Source organism: Dama dama, chromosome X, assembly GCF_033118175.1.
Source record: "Dama dama isolate Ldn47 chromosome X, ASM3311817v1, whole genome shotgun sequence".
NCBI lineage: Eukaryota > Metazoa > Chordata > Mammalia > Artiodactyla > Cervidae > Dama > Dama dama.
In genome coordinates this window covers 139,259,605-139,285,405 of record NC_083714.1, presented here as the reverse complement: position 1 = coordinate 139,285,405, position 25,801 = coordinate 139,259,605, and the positions used below count along the sequence as shown (strand labels likewise).

At 37.3% G+C, this 25,801-nt stretch overlaps 2 protein-coding genes across 3 annotated transcripts in view; one reads left to right on the top strand and one right to left on the bottom strand.

Annotated features, from left to right (window-relative positions):
• FANCB (FA complementation group B) overlaps nucleotides 1-25,801 on the bottom strand; it is a 346,913-nt gene that overhangs the window by 58,558 nt on the left and 262,554 nt on the right. The gene's annotated exons all lie outside the window — the stretch shown is intronic.
• The window catches only part of GLRA2 (glycine receptor alpha 2), a 182,958-nt gene that overhangs the window by 32,412 nt on the left and 124,745 nt on the right, over nucleotides 1-25,801 (top strand). The window contains exons 3-4 of one of the 2 annotated variants that reach the window (XM_061136016.1): nucleotides 8,516-8,583; nucleotides 16,709-16,932. In XM_061136016.1, the coding sequence (XP_060991999.1) occupies nucleotides 8,516-8,583; nucleotides 16,709-16,932 (292 nt within the window). Of the gene's footprint in view, nucleotides 1-8,352; nucleotides 8,421-8,515; nucleotides 8,584-16,708; nucleotides 16,933-25,801 lie in introns of both variants that reach the window. The other variant, XM_061136015.1, reaches the window with a different exon arrangement.

The window sequence follows — 25,801 nt, the reverse complement described above, 5'->3', positions numbered from 1 at the left end:
AACACACTGCAAGAAACACTAAAAACATTTAGATGCCTGGAGTAAAAGATTATAGTTGAAACATACAATAGACCATTTAAAGGCCTAAGAGCAAAAGCTGACAAGAGTTTCTTAGGGAAATCAGGAAATTCAAAATCAGCCATGCATGCAGGAGAATTTAAAAAGCCACAGGCATTCTCAGGGCAAGATGAATACTCAGAAAGGATCTGAGCAGATCCGAAGAGTTCACCTTGGGCTGATCGCTAGATTCAGTTCAAGACTGTCTAAGTATCAAAGGAGTGCGCCAAGAATAGAGATAATAAATAAAAACTGGGAGAGGTATTTTTTGTTTGTTTATTTGTTTGATTTTTTTTAGCCCTTGGTGTTCAAGAAAATTTCCATCAAAACTCTAGTAGAGTACAAGCTGAGAAACAGACTATAATGGCCACACAAAAGTTAAGAAACATAGTCTTTGCAAAAATCGTGTTAGAAAGTCACCAAATGGATGGCTTACAATAGCTTTCAACAACAACAACAACAAAAGCATCCAGCAAACTCTGGCAAAGGGGGAGAATCTACTTTCCCCTTCTCCCCATGAATTATCAGTTATAAAAGTCAAATGTCTAGTTATCAACAAAAATCACAAAGCATACAAAAAAAACAGGAAAAAATATGTCCCATTTGAAGGTAAAAAATAAATGAACAATAAACATCCGTGAGGAAGTTCAGACACTGGACTTACTAGATAAATTCTGTAAAACAACTGTCTTAAATATGCTTAAAGATCTAAAGGAAAACAAGGACAAATAATAAAAGGAAATCAGGAGATTGGTGTATGAGTAAAATGAAAATATCAATAAAGAGCTACAAATTGTAAGAAGGAACCTAAAAGAAGTTCTGGAGCTGAAATGTGAAAAAAGAGAAATGGAAAATTCACCAAAGGAATTTAACAATATATTTGAACAGGCAGAAGAAAAACTCTGTGAATGTGATGATGGTCTAAGTGAATTATTGAGTTTGAGGCACATAAAAGAAAAAGAATAAAGAAAACTAAACAGAATCTAAAGGACCAATGGACACCAACAGACCAACACACACATTCTGAGAATGAGAGAGGGGTAGGAAGGATCTTTGAATATTTGAATAGAATATTTGAAGAAATAATGGCATCTCAAATTGGATGAAAGATAGAAATTTACAAATCCACTATCTTCAATGCACATCAAGTAGGAAAACCCAAAGAGATTCACACTGAGAAACTTTACAATCAAACTACTGAAAGCCAAAGACAATGAGAGAATTTTTAAAACAGCAAGAAAAAACCAAATCATTACTCACATGGGATATACAATAAAATCATTAGCCAATCATTCAGAAGAAGCCTGGGAAGCCAGACTGCAAGGGATGATATATTTAAAGTGCTGAAATGAAAAAAAAAAAAAACTGTAGCTAAAAATTTATATCCAGGAAAATTATCTTTCACCAATGAAAGATAAATTAAGACATTCAGAGATAAACAAAAGCTGAGAGAGTTCATTAGAACTAGACTTGCCCTACAGGAAATGATAAACGGAGTCTTTCAGGTTGAAATGCAAGGATGCTGGACAGTAACTCGAAGCCTAATAAAGAAATAAAGTTCTATGCTATTGGATGTATAATAAATAAAGATACTATTTGCGACAAGAAAAACCTAAAAGGAGGAGGATGTAACTGTATAAGAGTAGAGTTTTGTATGTTATAGAAGTTAAGCTGGTATCAATTCAAACTAGATTGTTATAAATTTAGGATGTTAAATGTAATCCCCACAGTAACCACAAAGAAAATATCTAAAAAGTATACCTCTTTGAAATAAAAGAGAATCAAAATGGTTTACTAAAAGAAAAAATCAACTAAATACAAAAGAGGATGGCAATAGACAAAAGGAAAAACAAAAAATGCTGTAAAATAAAGAGATCAAATACCAAACGGCAAAAGTCATTCCTTATATACGTAATTACTGTACATGTAAATGCACTAAACTCTTTCACACAAAAGATATAGATAGGAAGACTGTATAAAACAAACTATGATCCAACTATATGCTGTCTATAAGAGAATCACTTTAGATCCAAAGACATGAGTAGATTGTGAAAGGATGGAAAAAGATATTCTATGCAAATAGTAACCAAAAGAGAGTGGCGTTGGCTATGCTGACATAAGTCAAAATCTCTTAAAAGAGACAAAGAATGACAATATACATTGATAAAAGAGTCAAATAATCAAGATGATGTTACAGTTCTAGAAATACATGCACCAAACAATAGAATCCCAAAATAATGAAGTAAACCTTGATAAACTTGATAGAAAAAATAATATTTTTACAGTAATAGTTGGAACCTTTAATATAGCATTTCAGTAATAGATAGAACATCAATACAGAGATCAGTATGGATATATAGAATATGAACTACACTATCAACAAACTAGACCTCACAAACATATAAAGAATACACCACTCAACAACAGGAGACAAAATATTAATAAAATTTAAAAGATTAAAATTATAAAAAGTATCTTTTCCAAATATAGTCAAATGAAGGTAAAAATCAATAATAAAAGGAAAACCAGGGACTTCCCTGGTGGTCCAGTGGTTAAGACTCCATACTTTCACTGTAGGGGGTATGGGTTCAATAATGGTCAGGGAACTCAGATTCTGCATGCTGCATGGCACAGCCACAAGAATTTAAAACATTTTTTAAAAACAAGAAAATCAGAAAATTCACAAATATTTGGAAAATAATACACTCTTATACAACCAACAGGTTATAGAAAAAATCACAAGGGAAATTAAAGAAGAATGGAAACAAAAATGCAACATACCAAAACTTACGGGATACACTGACAGCAGTGTTCAGAGGGAAATTTTTAAGCTAAAAATAGAAAAGCAATTAGAGAATCAACACAACTAAAATCTGGCTCTTTTAAAAGATCAACAAAAATTACAAACCTTTACCTAGACTGACGAAAAAAAAAAAGAAGATTCAAATAACTAAAATCAGAAATGCAAGTGGGGGCATTACTACTGACCTCACAGAAGTAAAAAGAATTATAAAAGAAGATTGCAAACAAATTAGGTAACCTAAATAAAAACTCAACATTCTGAAAACTAAGATCATGGCTCCTGGTCCCATCACTCCATGGCAAATAGACGGGAAAGCTATGGAAACAGTGAGAGACTTTATTTTTTTAGGTCCCAAAATCACTGCAGATGGTGACTGCAGTCATGAAATTAAAAGACACTTGATCCTTGGAAGAAAAGCTATGATCAACGTAGACAGCATATTAAAAAGCATAGACATTTCTTTGCCAACCAAGGTCCATCTACTCAAAGCTATGGTTTTTCCAGCAGTCATGTATGGATGTGAGAGTTGAACTATAAAGAAAGCTGAGCGCCAAATAATGGATGCTTTTGAACTGTGGCATTGGAGAAGACTCTTGAGAGTCCCTTGGACCACAGGGAGATCAAACCCATCTATCCTAAAGGAAATCAGTCCTGCATATTTATTGGAAGGAATGATGCTGAAGCTGAAACTCCAATACTTTGGCCACCTGATGCAAAAAACTGACTCATTGGAAAAGTCCCTGATGCTGGGAAAGATTGAAGGCAGGAGGAGAAGGGGATGACAGAGGATGAGACGGTTGGATGGCATCACCGACTCAATGGACGTTGAGTTTGAGTAAGCTCCAGGAGTTGGTGATAGACAGGGAAGCCTGGCGTGCTGTAGTCCATGGGGTCACAAAGAGTCAGACACGACTGAACGACTGAACTGAACTGACTGAGATAAAATGGACAAATGCCTAGAAATACATAATTTACCTAAACTGACTCAAGATGAAATAGAAAATCTTTGACCTATAACAAGCAAATAAATCTATTGAAAAATCAAAAATCTTCCAACAGAGTTTAGGACCAGATGGCTTCACTGGTGAATTATTACAACACATAAGGAAGAAATAACACCAATCCTTCTCAAACTCTTCCAAGAAATAAAAGAGAAAAGAATACTTCCTAACTCATTCTATAAGGCCAAAATTACTTTGACACCAAAGACAGATAAATACACCACAGGACAATAAAATTAAGGACAAATAACCTTTGTGGATATAGATGCAAAAATATACAACAAAATAGTATCAAAATAAATTCAACAGCATAGTAAAAGGATTACACATCATAGCGAACTGAGATTTTTCCCATTAGAAGAAGTTTGTAAAGTTTTTTGATCTTTTAAGAGAGCCAACTTTTGGTTCTGTTGAGGGCAGGAGGGAGGAAGGAAGGAGAGAAAAGTGATATGAGTGATCAGATGTCTATATAGTACTTCCCAGTCAAATTCTTTTCAAATTCACTTTGGAGTTTCTTTGCTGATAAACCAATTAGATGAGCTTAAGTAGTGTTAACTCTTTCTGCAGTTTATAGAACACATTCATTTGCTGGTGATCACATCTAAGAATGTGTTACTGTTAATTAGAACACCTTAGTAAATTATTGGGCTAAAACACAGATGGGAGGTTGTGTTGGCACATGTCAGGATAACTCTTTTTATTTTTTAACAGTGAAAAACAATGCCATTATTCAACACAAAGAATTTGCAGACATTGTCCCATATTCAGGTAACTTCTATCCTCCAGGTGATTTTATTGGCCTCAGGCATTTTATCCCTCTAGTTAAAAAAGGTGTCCCTAAAGTTAGGCAGTTTCTGCTTCTTCCAAACTCTGTGACCTTGGGAAAATTAATGAATTTCCTTTGTGCCTCAGTTTCCTCATCTGTAAAATGGGAGGCATTCAGTTCAGTTCAGTCGCTCAGTTGTGTCCGACCCTTTGTGACCCCACGGACTGCAGCACACCAGGCCTCCCTGTCCATCACCAGCTCCCAGAGCTTGCTCAAACTCATGTTCACTGAGTCGGTGATGCCATCCAACCATCTCATCCTCTGTCATCCCCTTCTCCTCCTGCCTTCAGTCTTTCCCAGCATCAGGGTCTTTTCCAATGAGTCAGTTCTTTGCATCAGGTGGCCGAAGTATGGGAGTTTCAGCTTCAACATCAGTCCTTCCAATGAATATTCAGGGTTGATTTCCTTTAGGATAGACTGGCTGGATCTCCCTGTGGTCCAAGGGACTCTCAAGAGTCTTCTCCAATGCCAGAGTTCAAAAGCATCAATTCTTTAGTGCTAGCTTTCTTTATAGTCCAACTCTCACATCCATATATGACTACTGGAAAATCCATAGCTTTGACTAAACAGACCTTTGTCAGCAAAGTAATGTCTCTGCTTTTCAACATGATGCCTAGGTTGGTCATAACTTTTCTTCCAAGGAGCAAGAGTCTTTTAATTTCATGGCTGCAATCACCATCTGTGGTGATTTAGCCCAAGAAAATAAAGTCTCCCACTGTTTCCATTGTTTTTCCATCTATTTGCCATGGAGTGATGGGATTGGATGCCATGATCTTAGTTTTCTGAATGTTGAGTTTTAAGCCAGCTTTTTCACTCTCCCCTTTCACTTTCATCAAGAGGCTCTTTAGTTCCTCTTCCATTTCTGCCATAACGGTGGTGTCATCTGCATATCTGAGGTTATTGATATTTCTCCCTGCAATCTTGATTCCAGCTTGTGCTTCATCCAGCCCAGCATTTTGCTAGGAATGGGAATGGGAATGGTCATTTCACTGGGAATGGGAGACATGGTAACATGTAATTATTGAAGAATGAAATAAGGCACTTATTGGCATACAGCAAAGTTTTAATATATGTGAGCTCCTTATTAATACATGCATGTGAAAGTTACTTCTTTTTTATTTCCAAGGTTTTATATTCAAATACAAATGATTCTTAAGGCAGTGGCCAAGATTGAAATGATCAGATGCAAAGGTCAAACTATCCCAGGTGTACAAACCAATGAAAAATACCCTGGTTTGCAGGTCAGAGGATATTAGGCAATGAATCTAGTGCAGCAAAATGGTTGAAAATTTAGGATTTTGGAATCAGAATGATGAGACCTTGAGTCTCAGCTTCTCTAATTACTGTGGCATGAATTTAAGCAAGTTATTTAATTTCTCTAACTCCCAGTTTCCTCATCTGAAAATATTTATTGGAGCACTAAAACAATTCCTTTTTTGTGAGGATTAAAACAGATAACTTTTTAAATGTGCTCAGTACAGTGTGTCAATATGTGGTAGCTTAAAAAATATTTTGAATTCTAGCAGTATACTCACACTGCCATGTACTGGGAAGGATAAAAACAGATGCATGATGGTATGACCCAGCCTTCTAATTGGTTCCAAGCCAGCTGGGGAGGCCAGACAATCAGATAATAATCTACAGTACAAGAGAACCTGCATTTGGATTTTCAAATTCCTCCTGTAAGATGATGTTTCTCTCTTTCCTGTTTCTTTTCCCACATTATTCATTTTCTATCTTGTATATAAAAATTCAGGAAAGTTTTCCACCCTGAATTGGAGCATCTAAAAGGAAATATCATGTTGTGAAGAGAGGAAAAAAAGTAAAGACACAATTTCTCGTGACTTGACTCTTACTTGTTTACTTTATCTCTTACTAGCATAAAAATATATTTGTTATAGAATAAAATTCTATGGCCAAGAAAGAGACCCTTTTTTTTTTTTTCGAGTAACCTAAATAGAAAAACAAAATAAAGCAGAGTAGGAAGTGACCATGGAAAAGAAGTCATCTTAGCAAATGATGAATAACAAGGGGATAAACTAAAAAGATGTGGAATATTTCAAAGATGTAGGCTGAAAAATGTTTTGGTAATATGGTGATGTTTATGATCCGATGCCCAAAAACACTTTTTAAAAAACACTATTTTCTCATTAAAAGCAAAGAAGTTAGTTATATTAAAAAGAAAAACAGTTTACTACATCTCTTTTATCCATATTCCTTGTTCCTTCTTTTACCAAAAGTTTCCTTGCCTGGAAATTTACGTTAGCTGTTGAGCCCTTTTCTTTTTTTCATTTTGAGAACTCAACATGGACTTAAGAAGTAAAAACATGGCACTCAAGTGTTGCTGCAGCTGTGTTCTACTATCAGCCGTTGAAGGAGGCTTCAAGCCAAACTCCTCCTCATTCATATCTTACCTGCTTGTTGCAAACAGAGTCAACTGGGGTGTAGCTTGAGCCAGGATACTGAGCCTTTGTTAAGTGAAAAGAAATAAATTTCCATAGGAGCAAGCAATGAGCGCATAGATGGTTCATGGCAATATGAATTGTTTCATATCTTAGAAAGCATTATGTGGAAACTACATGAGGGCAATAAATATATTGCACAGCATAACATGAAACTGGAGGTCATCAGAAGGTGATTAATCTATTATCAGAGGGCAAAGAGTTTGTGGTTGTACCCTTTGAACATGCCTGATTTTACCTGATCTCTGAAGCTAAACAGGGGCAGGCTGGTTAGTGCTTGCTTGGAGGAGAAAAAAAAGGCAAGAGGAAAAGAGAGTTATTCCCTATGTCTCTGGAGGAAGAAGCATGCTCTTTGTTCAAAGCACATCTAGGATTAATAAACTTCCATGGAATTTTCCAGGCAAGAATACTGGAGTGGGTAGTCATTCCCTTCTCCAGGGATCTTCCCAACCCAGGGATCAAACCCACGTCTCTTGTGTCTCCTGCATTGCATGCAGGCAGAGTCTTTACCATCTGAGTCATCAGGGAAACGAAACCTTGCTTTATACTATATTTACTGATGTAACAATCTGGACATCAAGTGACACTGCTGGGTTTATTTCTTTAAGTGAGCTAATCTTCTTTGGTTTTGTATTTCTGTGCATCATTTCTCATTAGGCAGTCACAGGGTATAAAGAAGGAATGGGGTAAATTCAGAGGTATCATGAGAATCAAACTAGACCCATTGATTTAAAGGGATTCCACAAAAGGAGGTGGGTATTCCACAAAAGGAGGTGGATATTCCTGACCCATCCACCGTTCAAAATGTAGCTCCATTTGAACTTATGAGCCAGGCTATTTCATCGTCATGTGCACCCACTGTTGATATCTACAAGGTTGATGAGCCTAAGGTCAAAGAAAGCCACTCATCCAAAAGGCAATTTTGATCACAACTATTGACAATGAATTCCATTTAATAGTCTTCAGCTTATATTTTCCAAGTCCAAAACTCTTCAGGGTAAGTTATCATTGCTTAACTGTCATTATTTGAAAGGCTAGTGGGAATGTTATTACTGTGAACTTCTCTGGGTAAAACTTTCTCTTTTTTTTTGCAATCTCACCATTGTTTTAATTTTGTTTACATCTCTAGTCATTTGCACAGATGTTGATGGGGCTGTATTTTTGCTTCAATGTCTATTGCAACATTCTTATTGCGTTCTGCAGGTCCTCCAGTAAACGTTACTTGCAATATTTTTATCAACAGTTTTGGATCAGTCACAGAAACCACCATGGTAAGTGCTACAATGCCACTGGCAAGAGAAAAACATGACTTGATTATGCCATGAACACAACCTGTCAAATTTTCTATTTATTGTTCAACTTGCAGGACCTCCTGTAAATGTTACCTGCAACATATTTATCAACAGCTTTGGGTCAATAGCAGAAACTACAATGGTGAGTGGGACTGAGCATTGAAGCCATCGTGTGAAGGAATGGGATGTGTGATCAAAGAGCACTGTTGTACATTTGTGAGACATTTACTGAGTGCTAATTTCCAAATTCATTCACCTCTAGAAAGCAATTAGTTATACTCTTTCACCTTAGGAATTCATTAGTCAGATATTCATTTGTTTAAAATTCAATAATCTTTCATCCATCATGCCAGAGAAATTTTGGAAACACTTGATGTTTGGTTATATTTAGGTAGAATTATCAGTAATGAGCTGGTGCATAATTAAGGATATTTAAATATTTGCATCTCCAATGTTTCAGAAATACAAATTTCAAAGTTTAGGAGATATTTTCATATAATGGGACACTTTAACATCATCAAGCTTCAGACATGCTACATTTAAGATATATGCCAAGAAGCTGACCTTAAAATACACACACACACACACACACACACACACACACACACCAATTTGATGGCAATAGAAAGTTGTTCCAAGTCCACAGGAATTACACAACATGCATGGCTCCCCCACCCAAAATAAACATAAAACTAATAAAACCCCATCATATTCTAAGTGCAGACATGTTTCAAGTACATGAAAAAGATTTCAGCTGCTTTAAAATTCACCAAGACTCCTTATTGGTGTCAAAGTGGTGTTGTTGCCTGTGACACAGCCTATTAGATCAGTAACCTTATAGTGCTAGGCTATAGTGTGGAGATTACATTTTGAGTGAAATATTTTCTTAGCCTCCATATAATTTAAGTCCACTGACAGGTTCTAATTTTCATGACTATGTAAAGTATGTTGTTGTATTAAGTCCCTTTAGTCATGTCTGCCTCTTTGCAACCCCATGGACTACAGCCTGCCAGGCTTTTCTGTCCATGGAATTTTCCAGGCAAGAATACTGGAGTGGGTTGCCATTTCCTCCTCCAGGGGATCTTCCCAACCCAGGAACTGAACTAGCATCTCTTAGTTCTCCTGCATTGGCAGGTGGGTTCTTTACCACTAGCGCCACCTGTATATGTAAAGTACACAGCTGTATTATTGGATGAGATCAAAATAAAATACAGTTAGTTGAGCTTGACTAAGTACTATGGTGGCTGATGTCCTAGAAACACTCAAGAAATGAAATAATAAGCATAGTGCCATTGAGAAGTAAAAAACCGTGTTCCACTGTCTTTATGAATTCTCTTTTAGACTATTAGGATTGTGTTTAACAAATTACTGTACTTCTTGATATCCTTGATGTTAGAAAAGAATAATTTACCTCAACATTCATTTCCACTGGCAAGCCAGACATAATACAACTCCACCATCCATTTTAATACTATTCGGACACAGCATTGTCCAGAAATGAAACTTTTGGGACTTTGACCATATGTAGTGCATTAAGAATTTTACTCAACTAAGATAGTTTTGATAGGATTATTAATTAGCTCATAAGAAAAGCTCAACATGGAAAGAAGACTCCAGCTTTGGACTTGGCATTCAGTGTCTGTCTCTCCCCTCTTGGTTTTATCTTGATAACAGAGGGGTAGATATTCCAGCCGCCCAAATCACTATCACCAGCTTTACACGATGGCATTCAATGACAATACTTGCACGACCTAATGCTGATTGCATTAATTAGACCCCTAAGTTGCTTTGATTAAATTTCCTCATTGCATCTTACCCTCAATCAAAAATGTAAATATAAACCTCTTCAATGTTCATTAATGCAAGATAAAGCTAAACATTTAAGGAGATGAAAATGATAACTATGGATATCCTTGTTTTCCTGTGTCTTTAAGAGCTACTGAAGGTATTTAGTAAATGGGCTGCCTAGGTGCTTCTTGGCCACTTACTAAAGTGTCCTTTGTCTTGCTTCCTATGAGAAAACTTGGAAATCATTGCCCAAGCGTAATATCAATGGCCTGTCTATTCTGCTCTATGAGATGTATTGAATCGCATGATCAGAAGAATGATGCCTATATGCCTCTTTTATTTTATTTCTTAGCTTCTGATGTAATAACAAACTGAATTTGGCTTTTAAAAAGTATCTTTATTTTCTTCAATTATGGCTCTTGCGTGAAACTAAAAAAAAGTTTTTGAAACTCTACCACGCTTAAGTCAAAGAATAAATTCTCATGTCATGTAGGGTAGGGACTAGCAAACATTCTCGAAAACGCCAGACCGTAAATACTTAAGACTTTGAGGACCAGACAATTTTTGTCACAACTACTTAATCCCACCCTTTCAGCATAAAAGCAGCCATAAACAATAGTAAGGAAATGGGTATGGCTATACTCCAGAAAAAAAAACAAAAAAAACTTTACTTATGAACACAGATTGTGGCCAAATTTGGCCCACAGGCCATAGATTGTCAATTTGGGGATGTAAGGCATCATTATTTAAATAGACATTATGCAGGTGATCATAAGAACATGAGAATTTTTTCTCCTTGAAAAGATCTTATCTTTCCAGATCTTTTAGGCTCTGCCTAAGTATCTACCTGATGCACCCAAAGAGGGTCATCACAGCCCAAGTTTCCCTTACCAAAACCCTGAGACTCTACCGCTCATGAATATACCCACAAAATATGGCTCAAAAAATGGTCAAAAAATTAAACAGAACCCAATTCTTCCTTGAATTCTTTAGTTGACAAGACATCAGACTCTTAGCTTTTATGCACAGTAATGTATGTAGTTGTTGAGGATGTTGAGTAGTGCTATGAATGGAGGGAGAATAATAGTTTTGCTTTCCCTATGTTTTCTGGAATGATTTTTTCCCCAAGAATTTATCAGAATTTTGAGTTTCTAAACATATTGATTTCTCTCATATCCCACTCTTATCCCACAACTCTTGGCAGTATTATTGAAGAATTTAGTTTGGATGTTTGTTTCTAAATAAGAGGCAATAAGTATCTGTTTTAAGAACTCAGCATGACTTTCGTTTGGTGCTGTCCAGTGTCTCCTATTATGCTTGATGAAATCCCACTAAATTACTGTTGTTACTTACTCCCTGCAAAGAACAGGCTCACATAGGGACTCATATTGCCTCTTACTCTTTGGTATATTAGTGTTGAAGATGTGCGCTCACAGGACAATATATTTGTGTTATTCTAAGGAATATTTTTATGGATCATTATAGTCATACACATTATTTCAAAATATATACTTCTGTTCATTAAAAGTCACAGGGATCTGTTGATGGTCATTACTAGCTGACCCTGTATTAGGAGTATTCAGTGGGACAATTTTTTTTTTTTATGATTCCAAAAGACTCATTAGACCAGAAAGGGGTGTATGATGAGACAGGTTATAATTTAGTTTCGGAATGTCAGTTTACCATTTCCTTTTCTTTCTTTCCCCTTTTTCTTTAGCTAGTGATGGCAAGTTAATTTACAGGATGAGGGTTGTGTTTGCAAGCCCTTCCTTCCTAACACAAAGGCATAGTTCAGGAATACTGATAGTGTCAGTAAAGGTCAAGAATATTTGCATGCCATCTGTATGCAGCTGTCCCCAAGGTTGGGCCATTAGAAAATGGAGAAGACACAGTCTCCCCAAACCTTCCAAATAACTTCCTGGAAGGATGTGGGTGAACAAAATGTGACTTGAACCTGTGAGTGCTAGAACATTCCCCATGCCAAAGCAGCAGGAAATAGATCGCAACAGCAGGGAGGGGGTAGAAAGAGCTGAAAGTGTACAAAATGTGTCTACTCAGAGAGTATCTCTAGAATATGATTCCAGCTCCTCAGAATCTTCCCCAAATTCCACATCCTCTGCTGGTTGCTGCTGCAGAGTTAAGAGTTGTTTTACCTCTAAACTAAAATCATGTTCCCAAAGCACTGGATAAGACCTATGTAGATAGTCCCTAAAGGAGAATGTATAGTTGCTCTAACTGCTGGAATGACGTTACAGGCTCCTTTTCATTCTACAGTCGCATAAGCAACTCATAAAGACATGCTAACTTACCAGGAATAGCAGGTAACTACATTCTTTATTTCTAAATTCTTAAGGGAGAACCAAGAATCAACCTAACATTTTGTTAATCTAAGACACAAGGTGACCTTGGTCTCTAAATTAAAAATGCAATGTTAAAACCTGAATTCATCATAAAGCAACTGCTCCTCCCATAATTTCAAATTCAAAGCTAACTTTCCATATTCAAAGCTAGCACAAACTCAAGATGATGAAAACTACTGCAGTGTAGCTAGAAGTTAAAACCAAACTGCCCTATAGGTCTGTGAAAAATCCACAAAGCATATCTTTGAAAACTTTATGACATAATTGGACTGAAAAATATATACATATAAAATAAAAAGAGAGAAGTAGTGAAGTTTAATATGAATGCAGATGAGATAGAGTGGCAATCCCCAAGTACAAATGCTAGACTAAATATAACAAAATAATTCAATTTAAGGAAACAATTTCTGTGGCATGGGCATAGAATTAGAAGGTACCAAAAAAGTAAAACTTTAGAAATTCTAAATTTGATGTGAAGTAATAGTATGGAATATAGGTACCTGTATTACCTGTGTTAAGAATATATAAAGATTCTATGACTTACACATAGCTTTGAAAAATAAAAGATATATGTATGCATTTACACACATACAGACATGCACACACAAAAATAAATATATATAGATATACATACACATACTTTTTTAATTTAAATGTTTCCATTATCTAATCTAGTACCCAGGGAGTCAATCATAGAAAAACAAATTTTAATACAAGGAGATATGTCATTTATTTGAAGTAGAATCTATCTCTGGAGAGACAAGGCAGTATAAAAGAAAATTCAGTCTGCACTTAAGCATGTCTCTCAATATTTACTTCTCCTTTAATATTTCATTAAACCTAGAAGCAAAAATAAAGACAAAGAAAGGCTACAGAGCAATATAACCATCTCCGGTGGTTTGGAATATCTTGAGAGAATAAACCTATCTGTAAATAAACAGAGGCAGTGCATGGATAAATCATATGTCAAATTTGTACCCTACATTGAAAATGATAGTGAACTGAAAGAATCATACGGGCACAGCCCTGGAAGATATTTTCTTTGTCTATCTACTTCTCTATATCCTTGGGTGTTCTTTTCTATTCTTTAAAGTTTTAAGGGTGGAATAATGTATTATCATCATGAACAAAATTAAGGAAAATTTTAATTCCTATACATTATAAAGAAAAAATACTTCCAAAAGATCTAATAAAAGTCTTATTTCATATAATTCCTGTCACTATGGCATAAAATATATTTTCTCCTCTAACTTTTCCACTTATCCTTGCTTATGAACAGGCTAATTAATTTATTTTATATTAACTCTTAGACAGTTAGTGGGTCTATTGTGATAAGATAGATTCAGTGCTCTTTTTTAAAGTTCTGATATTGGAAGAAAATTCAAAAGAGCAAAGTAGGAAACACTGGAGAAGAAAACTTGTGGGAAAGACTTTTTTAAAAGATGTACATTAGCTGTGAAAATTTATATTGAGATTTTTTTTAAAGTCAATGTTTCATATTTTATGTCACTAACGTAATATTCTCTGGAATCTCTGGAATAAAAAATGCGTATTTAAATCATTCTCAGGTTCAAAGGAGGACTACAGTGAGGTTCTCCTGGTGATTTTGTTGCTGAACGCTCACTCTCTGACTTTTCATGGCCTCTCTCTTTCAGTTTACTTCCGGGGTAGGGGTCTCCCTATGGCCTAAGAAATTTAACCCATTCGTCTCTGTTATTTCCAGCTATCATTACTTCCTATACTTAGAATTTTTCTACCTCCAGAATTGACTAAGAGATGACATCCTCTTCTCTTTTACCTTCTACTGAACCAATCTCATAAACCCTCACACAAAAAATTTTATTAAGGATAATTGGTTCCCACCCTAAAGGAAATAAAAGGGGTAGTTTTTTTTCCTTTTTTCCTGCATTTTCTTTCCTTCAGGAAATCTTTAGAAAATATCACAGTTGGTCTATCTAGTACCTATTTATATGCAAATTGGATTATTTTGTTTTCAACAGCCCCTGTTTTGTTTTCCACAAATCACACATTTCCATTCTCTACTCACACAAAACTCCAAAGCTTCCAGTAACTCCTGTTGTCAATGAAACACTAAGTGGTCATCTCCTTCCAGTTACTACCCTCTGATTCCTTTGGATAATTCCAAAAATGCAAAATATGTGATGGGGAGAACTTTTAAGATTTTGCCATTCTCTTGGTTCACTCTTGAAGGGAGGGGATAGCCAATGAGCAAATAGAATGGAATGGAAGCTTCCCTCTCAGGTCTGGGAATTTGCTTCGCAGGCCTGGTATCAAGTGAAATGAAGTTGCTCAGTCGTGTTCGACTCTTTGCGACCCTATGGACTGTAGCCTGCCAAGTTCCTCTGTCCAATAATCCCAAATAAAAATCAGCTGATAAAATTTTCCAAGTCAAAAAATCCTTATGTTGTACAATAGAGAAACATATAGTCAGTCATTATTAAAAATATATTTCAGCTTTTCCTAAGAAGCTAGGCTTTGATGACTGATTTCCAGAAGTTAGTAACTATTTGATTATTAGCATTCTTTAAACCCACATGGGGCACTCTTTCTAAGAACTGCCATTTCCAAAATACTCTACCAGCCTGATTGTCAAATGGCTGTATTATGGGGAAAAGTCATGGGAATTTGGAGAGTTTAGTGATTAAGGAGAAGGAACTGAATTGATGCTCTTTTATCCACCCTGATCTTTACAATCTAGTTACCATTTTTCTTTTGGCTCTAAAGGGATTAACCAAAACAGACCATCCTGAGGTGGTCTCCATTGTACCTGATAGAGAAACCAACCATCCAAGTTTTACCTATGACTGAGTGGGTTCCCTGAATGTGGGACTTCTGAGGCTAAATTGGAAAAGTTCTTAGGCAAACTAGGACATGTTGGTCGCCATTACAGAAAAGTAAGCAATGACCCAAGATCCAGATGCCAAAACAAAGATGTGGAGACAAAGCAAATGAAGGTGGAAAAGGTAAAGAGAGTAAGATGGGATGAGTATATATCACCCTAAAAGCCCACAGGTGGCAGATGTGGACAACTGTTCCCTCTGAACTGTAGTCCCGCTTGACTAGGGAATACTGTTGAAACCTCTATTGGGTGTGATCTGTCAAGCGAAGCAACGATTTCCTTGAACCTAAAGGCCTTTAAGTAAAACTCCTCTGAAGAGAAGTTACTGCTTCACGCTGATTCATTAGCACAGAAGAAAATTTCCAGGCCAAGTGGGAATGACAGGGTGTATCTGAGTTTCCACGGGGAGGAACACTTTTATCAAAAGGTGCTCAGATTAGGAAAACATGAAAGAGATTTCTGTTTTGATGAAGTATCAAGTCGACTACCGTATATACAACCCATTCAGAGAAATGATAAAATATTTAAGAGTTTCAAAAGTAAGTAGCTGTAAGGGAATTATCTTGTCAACATGAAACATCTTAATATTTATGTTGATGAATTTAAAAAATACTGCCCCATCATATCAGAGTTTTATAATAAGATTTCCACTACAAAATTACAGAGTGGCTTTTCTTCTGCCCAAAGCATCTGAGAAGATTGAAAACAGAGATCATGTCATTCCTGATTTGGAAAATAAATCAGTTTTATATGACAATCTGCCATCACAGACTGACTGCTATACTTACCACTATCTCTTTCTACAGCAAAATTGGATGGTTGTTATTTGTTGTTTAGTCGCTAAGTCGTGTCTGACTTTGCAACCCCATGGACTGTAGCCCACCAAGTGTCTCTGTCTGTGGGATTTCCCAGGCAAGAATACTGGAGTGGGTTGTCATTTCCTTCTCCAGGGGATCTTCCTGACCCAGGGATCAAACTCACATCTCCTGCATTGCAGGCAAATTCTTTCCACCCAGAATGATTAAATAAAAAGTCAACCAACTCAGCTTGTTCTATTAGTGTTTTGGTTTGGTTGAGTCTTCTTTCTTTCTCCTGTCTGTTCCCACTCCTAATAGAACTGAGTGGTTTATTTTGACCAAGATATACACAGTCGGGTTTATTCAGATACCAACACGGCACACATCAAATCAGGGAGAAGAGTGAGGGGAAAATATGTCAGAGTGGTTGATAGATAACTCTTATGCATGGCGTTTCTGTAGGACTACCGAGTGAATATTTTTCTGAGACAACAGTGGAACGATTCACGGTTGGCATATAGTGAGTACCCTGATGATTCTCTGGACCTGGACCCATCGATGCTGGACTCCATTTGGAAACCAGATTTGTTCTTTGCCAATGAGAAGGGGGCCAACTTCCATGATGTTACCACTGACAACAAATTACTTCGCATTTCAAAAAATGGCAAAGTACTCTACAGTATCAGGTAAGCTTCCTTCAGCTACCCTCTGCTCCCTTTTCCATTTTCCTCCTGGCCTAGAGCCACCTGATTCTGAAGGGCAAGATGGATATGAATATTATCCTTTGTGGTCTCTTGTTTATTGTTTTAAATTAAAGTCATTGAGCATGCCAGTGGTTCTCATTGTCTCAGAAGGGTAATCTTCCACAACAAAAATATATTTGGTAGGATGTTGGTTAGGTGGTGGTATCCTATAAATGTCTGCACAAATATGTTTTTTGATTGATTCAATAAAGGAAGTGCAGGCCGTTTAGTTCAATTACTACTGAGTAAAACATACAAGCTTTTGTATGTTTCATTCAACATACATTTCATTTCAAATAATTATGCCATTCTATGGCATTTAACCACACACACACACACACACACACACACACACACACACACAAAGATTCAATGGTTCAGTATGGTCACTGACGGCATACTTAGAGCTCAGTGAATGGAAAACTGGTTCTAATCTCAGCTCTACTTCTAACTAAACATCTGACCTTCATCTGTTAACTTTTCTTGGGCTTGAGCTTGGGACAGAAAATTCCTCAGATGCATTTTTACTTCTGTATTCAAATATAATCTTTTCCAGAATCTTTATCACCCTATGATCAAAATAATCTCTCTTTTGTGAACCCTAATAATAGTTTCTCTGTGAATCTATAAGGCTCTGACTTCTTCCTACCCCATATTTTGGCCACTTCTATATACAAATAGAGCATAAGAACATAGATTTTTGGCACCAGATAAATCTAGAATTAAATCCATGCTTTGCCACTTGCTAAGTTACATAAGCTATACCGTCAGTTACCTTAATTGGAAAATGGGAAACACTGTATCTCTGAGTATTCTTGTGAGAATGAATTATATACAGCAAAGGTCAGCAAATATTTTCTATAAGGGGCAGATAGAAACTATTTTAGTTTTGCAGGTCAGACTGTTTCAACGCTCTCACAGCCACTCAACTCTGCCATTATAGTACAAAACGGTCACAGGAAATACTCAAACAAATAGATGTGGCTGTGTTTCAGTAAAACTTTATTTACAAAAACAGATGATAGACTAGATTTAGCCCTTTGGTCACAGATTGCCAACCGCTGATATAGAGTATATAAAAATACTTGCCACAGTTCCTGACACGCATGGTATGTTCTCAATAAATGACATGATGGCTCTTTGTATTTTAAAATTAACATTCTTTCTAAATAATAAGTCCTTTAAAGTCAAGATATTTGGATTTTCCATCTTTTATATCCCCTCCCAAATGGCCAAGACTGTGTATTGTATATGAGAGATATCAAATATATTGAATAAATATTGACATTTTAAAGATCATTTATAGAATCCCCTTTCTCTCTAATCTTACTACCAAAAAACAAAGTGGACAGCAAGTATCTTTGCAAATGATTTTCACAAGTTTGCAGACTTACCACTCACCACCACCAAAATTGTATTTCACAACTCTATATACAATTTGGTTCTGTACTGTACATTCCATTCTTAACCTAGCAATTTCACAGCTTGCTGATAGTGGATGGCTGCAATGTCTTTTGGAAGGAAAGAGGCTGCTCATTTGTAAAAACTGGCAAAGTCACTGCTTTCACAAAGAATCAGGGAGACTTCCCCTACTTTGTTTTTAAGGAATTTATCTTTATTTTTATAATTTTTTTAAGGAAACAGAATATTCCACACAGTGATGCATTTGGAATAAGATGCAGTATTGGGCACGACCTAAGTTAATGTGACCTGATGAAATGGGACATGCATAGAGCATGGTGCTGGGAAGGAGAGTTATAAAAAGCAGCAGAGAGTATCAGCTGCTCCAGCTAACCCTCTGGGCCTTGGGTGGCATTTGCTCTAGTAAATACCTGGCATCATGCACTGCTGAAATAAAACTAGCTTTCTTTTCCTTCTGTTCTATAAAGCCCTTGCATTCTAGAATCATGAAGAATATAATGTTCATCAGACTAGATCCAGAGGCAATTCTTCTATCTCTGCTTCCCAGTAGGCTCTGAAATACCCCCAACAATTGTTTGGGGTTGGGTGGAGTTTGTCCTGTGACAGACTAGTTTCGACTTTTCCTTCATGGTGGGTAGTCTATGAAATGAGGGGAAAGACCCTTGGTGTAAGAGAACTGGGCATACAATTTTAAGGAAACATGGCTCTTGGCAGATTTGAACTGCAGGAATCTAATTATTTGCCAGGAAGGGTTTTCAGTGAGCCAGACACCGTGCCGGGCCTAGAGATCCAGAGCTGAGTAACATGTGGTCTCTGCCCTGGAAGGGCTCCAGCCTAACAAGGCAGGCACACATAAGATAATTTAAGTAGCAGGAATAAATAGGAACAAGGGAAAGAAAAGTGGCACTAACTCTGCAAACGAATTCTGTGACTCAAATATTGTTAGAATTTGGGGGTTGGCACGTACACTCCTGTTTATTTGAGTCACTTGACCCATCTTAACTAGAGGGTGAGGAGGAATTAGTGCTAATACATGCCCAGCTACAGGTCCAACTCAAGTTTAAAGATCAGTCTCTGATGTCTAAAAGGTGCTGGAAAGTCCTCGCTGACATTCCATTAGGAAAGACTTTCTCTCAATTCTCAGGTTTACAACGCAAATGCCCACAGGAGAGGGAACATGTTGTCCTCAATTCATACTAAACTATAAAGAACTGACACGAGATTTTCTTTCAGATAGTAGGTTTAATGTCTGTGAAGAATAGTGGAACGAGCATGTTGCATGCCTGAGAGGAAAAATCAGATAGGACAAAGAGAGTTAAGAAAGATACAAGGAAGGGATACAACAGAAGCACCAAAGATAAACTCATGAATTGCCTCCACCTGACACATTTTAATAATTACTTCAACATTGGTCCACATTAAAAAAAAATAATGTCCTATGGTTATGCTTCGTATTTGAATTTTCCTGAAACATAAAGCATATGGATAGAAGCACTGCATCCAGGAAAAATTCTACACTTTCTTAATTTTGTAGGAGCAGAGGTAGAATTAACTCTGCATGGAGACCAAAGCCCAAGGCTTTGATGGCCAAACAAAACACAAAGAGAACTATGCAGCCACTGACTTTATAACAAGGAAGATCACACTTCCCACAATGTAATATATCTGTTAGTCAGAAGACAAAAGTTTAAAAAAGGGAGTGACAGTAGACCAGAAATCCATAAGTGTCCTGCAGATTCAAATACCTGGAGTACCTGAATAAAATTTAAGCAATATATACAGTGATGCAGGACATAGTCTCTGTTGGCGAACAAGTGTCAAATTTGTTTCTGTCTCTGATTTCTATTTTTTAATTATTCACTTCCCTGACATGTTTGATCTTACCCCGTTTTGAAGCTTTTCTGTTGACCCACCCCATTAAGTACTGACCATTCTTGACCAAAATGTAAACAAGGACACACATCTTGCTTTCTACAGTCCCTTCAGAGACACTCAAATTCTAAATTTATATTACTTAAAAAGGCCAAAATCCATAGTGAAATAAAGAAGTGAGCCTCGAGTATCATACATATTATTGCTCAAATAATATTTACTGAATCAAGTATAGTAAGTTGTAGTAGAAGTTAGGACATCATAGCATATGGTGTGCAATATGAAAGAAAAAAGGAGAGGGTGAGCATTTTTAAAGCGAAGCAGCTGGTCTCAAATGTCCACAATGTCTTTGCTAATATCTGTTTTCTTCCCTTCCTTCTCATTGCTTCTAAGAATTTTCTGCTAGAATGCTGACTTTTATAGATGCATAGGATTTTTTTTTTATTTGAACATATTACCTTGCAAAATATTCTTGTTTTACTGATAAGGAAGTGACTTCTTTCAAAAGTTAAATGAGTTAAAATAATGGAGCCCATAAATAGGAAAGCTCGGACAACAATCAAATCTCTTGACATCTGTTTCAGAGCTATCATCTCCTACCTCACATTAATTCTTCATTTACTCCAATTCCAATTTAAAGACACAAACAAATATGATTCAAAAGACATATGGTTTTGGAACAAATCTTTTGGGGACTCAATTTTCAGAGGACTATTAGAGGAAAGAGGTAAGATTTAAGATGTGAATGTAAAGTATCTTCAAATTTCACAAGTGACCAAAAAGATTATTTAAATTCAAGATGCCACAGTTTTTATTTTGTGTTTGTGCTCAGTCATGTCCGACTCTTTGCGACCCCATGGACTGTAGCCTGCCAGGCTCCTCTGTCCATGGGATCTTACAGGCACGAATACTGGAGTGGGCTGCCATGTTCCACTCCAGGGGATCTTCCCCACCCAGGATTGAGCCTGAGTCTCTTGTGTCTCCTGGATTGGCAGGTGGATTCTTTACCACTGAGCCACCTGCGGAGCCTTTCAAATAGGAAGCTCATTTGATAGTTTTATGTAGCATGTATAGTTTATATAGCATATCTACTTTCTGAAAAAATTTACTATCCTGGGATCCTGGAAAAGGAAATAGCAACCCACTCCAGTATTCTTACCTGGAGAATTCCACGGACAGAGGAGCCTGGCGGGCTACAGTCCATGGGGTTGCAAAGAGTCAGACACAACTTAGCGACTAAATGACAACACAAAACAAAGTTATTAAGTGAACTCCTTACCTTCAGGGAACTTGTGGAGAAAGTCGCTCAGTCGTGTCCGACTCTTTGCGACCTCATAGACTGTAGCCTACCAGGCTCCTCCATCCATGGGATTCTCCAGGCAAGAATACTGGAGTGGGTTGCCGTTTCCTTCTCCAGGGGATCTTCCTAACCCAGGGATCGAACTCGGGTCTCCTGCATTGCAGGCAGACGCTTTACCCTCTGAGCCACCAAGGAAGCCCTATTCGATTTTTAAGGACCATCAAAGAAGCAGATTTTATATGTTACTCTAATATTGTGCATAAATTATTATTTTTTAATTTATTTATTATTTTTGTCTGTGCTGGGTCTTTGTTGCAGGGTACAGGCTTTTTCTAGCTGCTTACCATGGGCTCTAGAGCACATGGGCTCAGTAGCTTGGACGGTGGGCTTCTCTAGTTGTGGTGCGTGGACTCAAGTTGTCCTGTGGCATGTGGGATCTTAGTTCCCCAACCAGGGATCAAACTCGTGCCCCCTGTATCGGAAGGCAGATTCTTAACAGCTGGACCACCAGGGAAACCTCCAGAAATTCTTCCTTATATAACTTAAATCATATTTGCTACAACTTAAATCAGTCTCTTTTTCCTATATTTGTTAACATGATAAACAAATGGCTACCATTTTTATAAGGATGGAGGGATTACATCACTGATTTTGCTTTCATAAATTTTCACCACACCAGAGTTAGTGGACATATGTTTGGTCACCAATATTATGTTGCTGGTTTAATTTTAAAGTGTGTGAAATCAGCACCAAGAAGTTCTTCATGTTGCAGTTTTCAGTTTGCTGCACAGTTTGAGGCCCCTCCTCCGAACTTTATGATATTGAATGCTATCTTGGTTCCTTCTGATACTGTAGTCAACAAGGCTTTTAGAGTCAAATAGCCTTGAGCTAGGGTCTCTGGCCTCAGAACTAACTGTGTGACCTAGGGATAATTTGTTTTCCCTCTGAACCTCTATTTCCTCAGCTTTGAAAAAGAGATGATTTGCTTAAGAGCTTTAGTAGAATACACTATATGCTATATGCATAGATAGTCAAAAATGGCATTGCCCTCCGCTCTGGGGCCCTTGGTATTTTCTTGTAATTTCATGATTGTGCTTTCTGTCCCAGTCTGTAAGTCAAAGAGTAAACTGACCAGGATAGATTCCCACGATTTCTGGACATTACTGTTTGCCTTCACTGTCTTCTTTGACTGATCAAGTAGCTGGGGGTCTTATGCTATCTGCCAACTGCATAGAGTTCTCCAAACAATAAACAGTTCTGCGATTGTTCCTCCACAACAGTACTCCATGTCACCCTCGTCATCAACTTAATGTGACCTGAAACTTACTCCTTTATGGTGTTAGAGGTGATTTCCTTGTTAATTCCTTTTGATTCAATTCATAAATCCAGGTTCAGTGTCCCACCATCCCAGTAGTATCTGAGTTGTCATGGAGAACTCTTGGGGACTGACATGCCTTCCCTCTCTCTCTGATGATAGATTACATGCAGCAATGAGAGGAGGTGAAGTGTAGATTTCTAGACAAGTATCCAACCATGCTCCCCAAATAATCCTGTCTAATGACCTGTCTTTTATCCTCACACATGAAAGGTCAGCTTTTCTAACATCGCCTCCTATTCTTGACTCATCCGATGGCCCGATGCAAGAACTTCAAAGATTCTAACTTCAGTTATAAAATGATTGTTATGGCACAGGAAAAAAAGAACATTCTTTATTTAGATGTCAGAGCTGAAAATGGAATGCACAGCGAACTAAGACCTTCCTAAATGTTACCAATGGTGATACTTTGATTATCTTACTCTCAATTTTGATGAGACACATAAGCCCATATTTTCTATTAGAAGGCAGCTATGCAAAGCTGTGATTTCTTCTCTCTGTGCATATTTGGACCATGTTTATCTTTATATCCTATAATCCAGGCAAAATTACATTCTCATTTTCCAACTCTGTGTCCAAATCCTCATTAGTTTTGTGACTTGACTTAATGCAGTAATTAATGACTATAACATAAACGCCCACATCGGAATTAAAGCAGTGAGGCTTCAGAGAAATGCTGGAAAATACCATGGAAACCATGATTCCCTTCTTCCTAGAGGCAAGCAAGGTTAGGAGGCTGGGAGGCGCTGGCATGCATGTACGCTGGTGGCTTCAGCAGGAAACTGAGCCAAGTGGTGCAGAGGGTGCACTTTTGGAGAGTGGGCCTCAAAAAAGGTGCAGCTGAGGGTAGAAGCATTAAAGTCTAGAAAGTATGTTCTGTACCTGACAGATTCTCTTACAACACGAGAAACTGCACTCCTGATTGGGTTCAGAAATACACATACCCTTAAGGGCATAATACTGGTTCAAACACAACAGAGTGAAGATCTTACCCTTGTTTGAAGGAAAAGAGGAATTATGCAATGAAATACAAGGCAGGCGGCATGACCACGTGTCCTTGACTGTTTACCTGATTGGACTAGCAATAGCAACCGGTAGGTTATCCTTTTTTTGGAGGTAACTTTCCACTGCATTAATATTCATTCGAGTTTGCTCTGAAAGTGATGGTGCAAAGAACAGAATACCAAGAAGGTAGCTTAGGGCACAGGAGCACCACACTTCCTTCCATCATTTACTGTATCCTCTAGGCTCAAAGACTAGCCTCTCTAAGCCCATCAGTTTATCATTCTGAGTCTCACTTTCCTTACTATAAAATGAGATTGAACCTGGAGATTAGAGGAAGTCTGAGGCTCTGTCTTAAGTCTATAATAATTTTCAAAATGATCTCTTCCTTCCCTAACTACAAGGTTCCTTTGGGATGAGGAAAAATGAGTGGGATCTTCATATTCCTTAGGGTTTGGGAGACAGCAATAGGAGATTCTGAATTGTGAGGCCTATCTCAAACTACTTTTGGATCTTTGAACCTTCTTCTCCCAAATGGAATATCTAACTTCTGAGGAGAGGAACCTGACTTTGGAGTGGGGTAGGGAAGGTTAGACTACTTGCTGTTTAAGAGGCAGCCTTATATTCAACATACAGTTTGCACAGAGACTAATACTTAATACTAAGCTCCCTACTGAGAAATTTCCCAATCACAAATTAGATCATGCATACTCTCTGATTCAACCAGCAGGAGTATCCAAGAGATATTATTTTAGAATGTGTTCATGAATTATGGGTTTATATACTTTCAGACAATTATACAAAGATGGTTGACTGAGATAATTATCATCTGGATATGTAGACTGAAGGAAATCACCTAGTAGATTTGAACCAGTAGAGTTCAAGGGCTAGTATGCCATTATTCATCACCTGCATTTTCTTATGACAGGAAACCAAAGGAAATTCAGAGGTCCTGGTGAGCCTGCTCAACTTATGTTGATGTGGGCTTCTGCCTGGTCCATAGTGCTGCTTTTCAAAGGCTTCCTGGATGGCATTAATCCCAAAATAAACACACACAATATTACCACGATGCTCACAAGACACACGGATTGCTTTAGTGCATTCTCATAGTACATAACCCAAAGGAAGGACATTCCCATCTTAAAATGGGAAAATATTGTCCAGCCTCAGAAGTCAGCAGGCCCCTATGTTAGCTGCTTAAGAGTCAACTAAGGAACTGTACTCGGTTTCAAAGTGTTGTCTAATCAAGAATGGACTATCTTTCCATCTGACCAATACTTCAGTCTCTCTTCAACCTTAGCCATGGAGAAACAGTGGCCAACAACTTTGCATCAGTTACTACAGCTGAAGTTGTAATGCAGGAAAATGCTAGCCAAGTAACACAATTTTGCTCTCAGCTGTCAGCAGATAAAAGTTACTTTGGTTTTCTTAAAATCACATTGGCAGTTCTTTTTATTTTTTGCCAAAAGTAAAATAATGCCAAATAAAACAGTAAGAGAATTGCTATACAATGCTATTCCCTCTTGTTTCAACTCAGCATCACCATTAAATAGCTGTGAACTCAGACAATACAGTAAACATGGACAAGTTAGTTCTCATTATTTTAATGTGCAGGTTAGTAACATTTTATTTTCATGAATATTTGGTGTATAAATAAATATCAGCTGTTAAATGACTGAAATTTAAAATGTAACTAAAATGTGGGCAGAATTGGTGACTTGAATCTTTGATCATCTGAGCTCTTCATTCTGATGGTGTTCATTGTAGCCCTCTCCTATTCAACACCTTGAAAACATTTTCGTTCAGGAAGCATCAGAGCATTTGGAAAAGTTTTAGCTGCA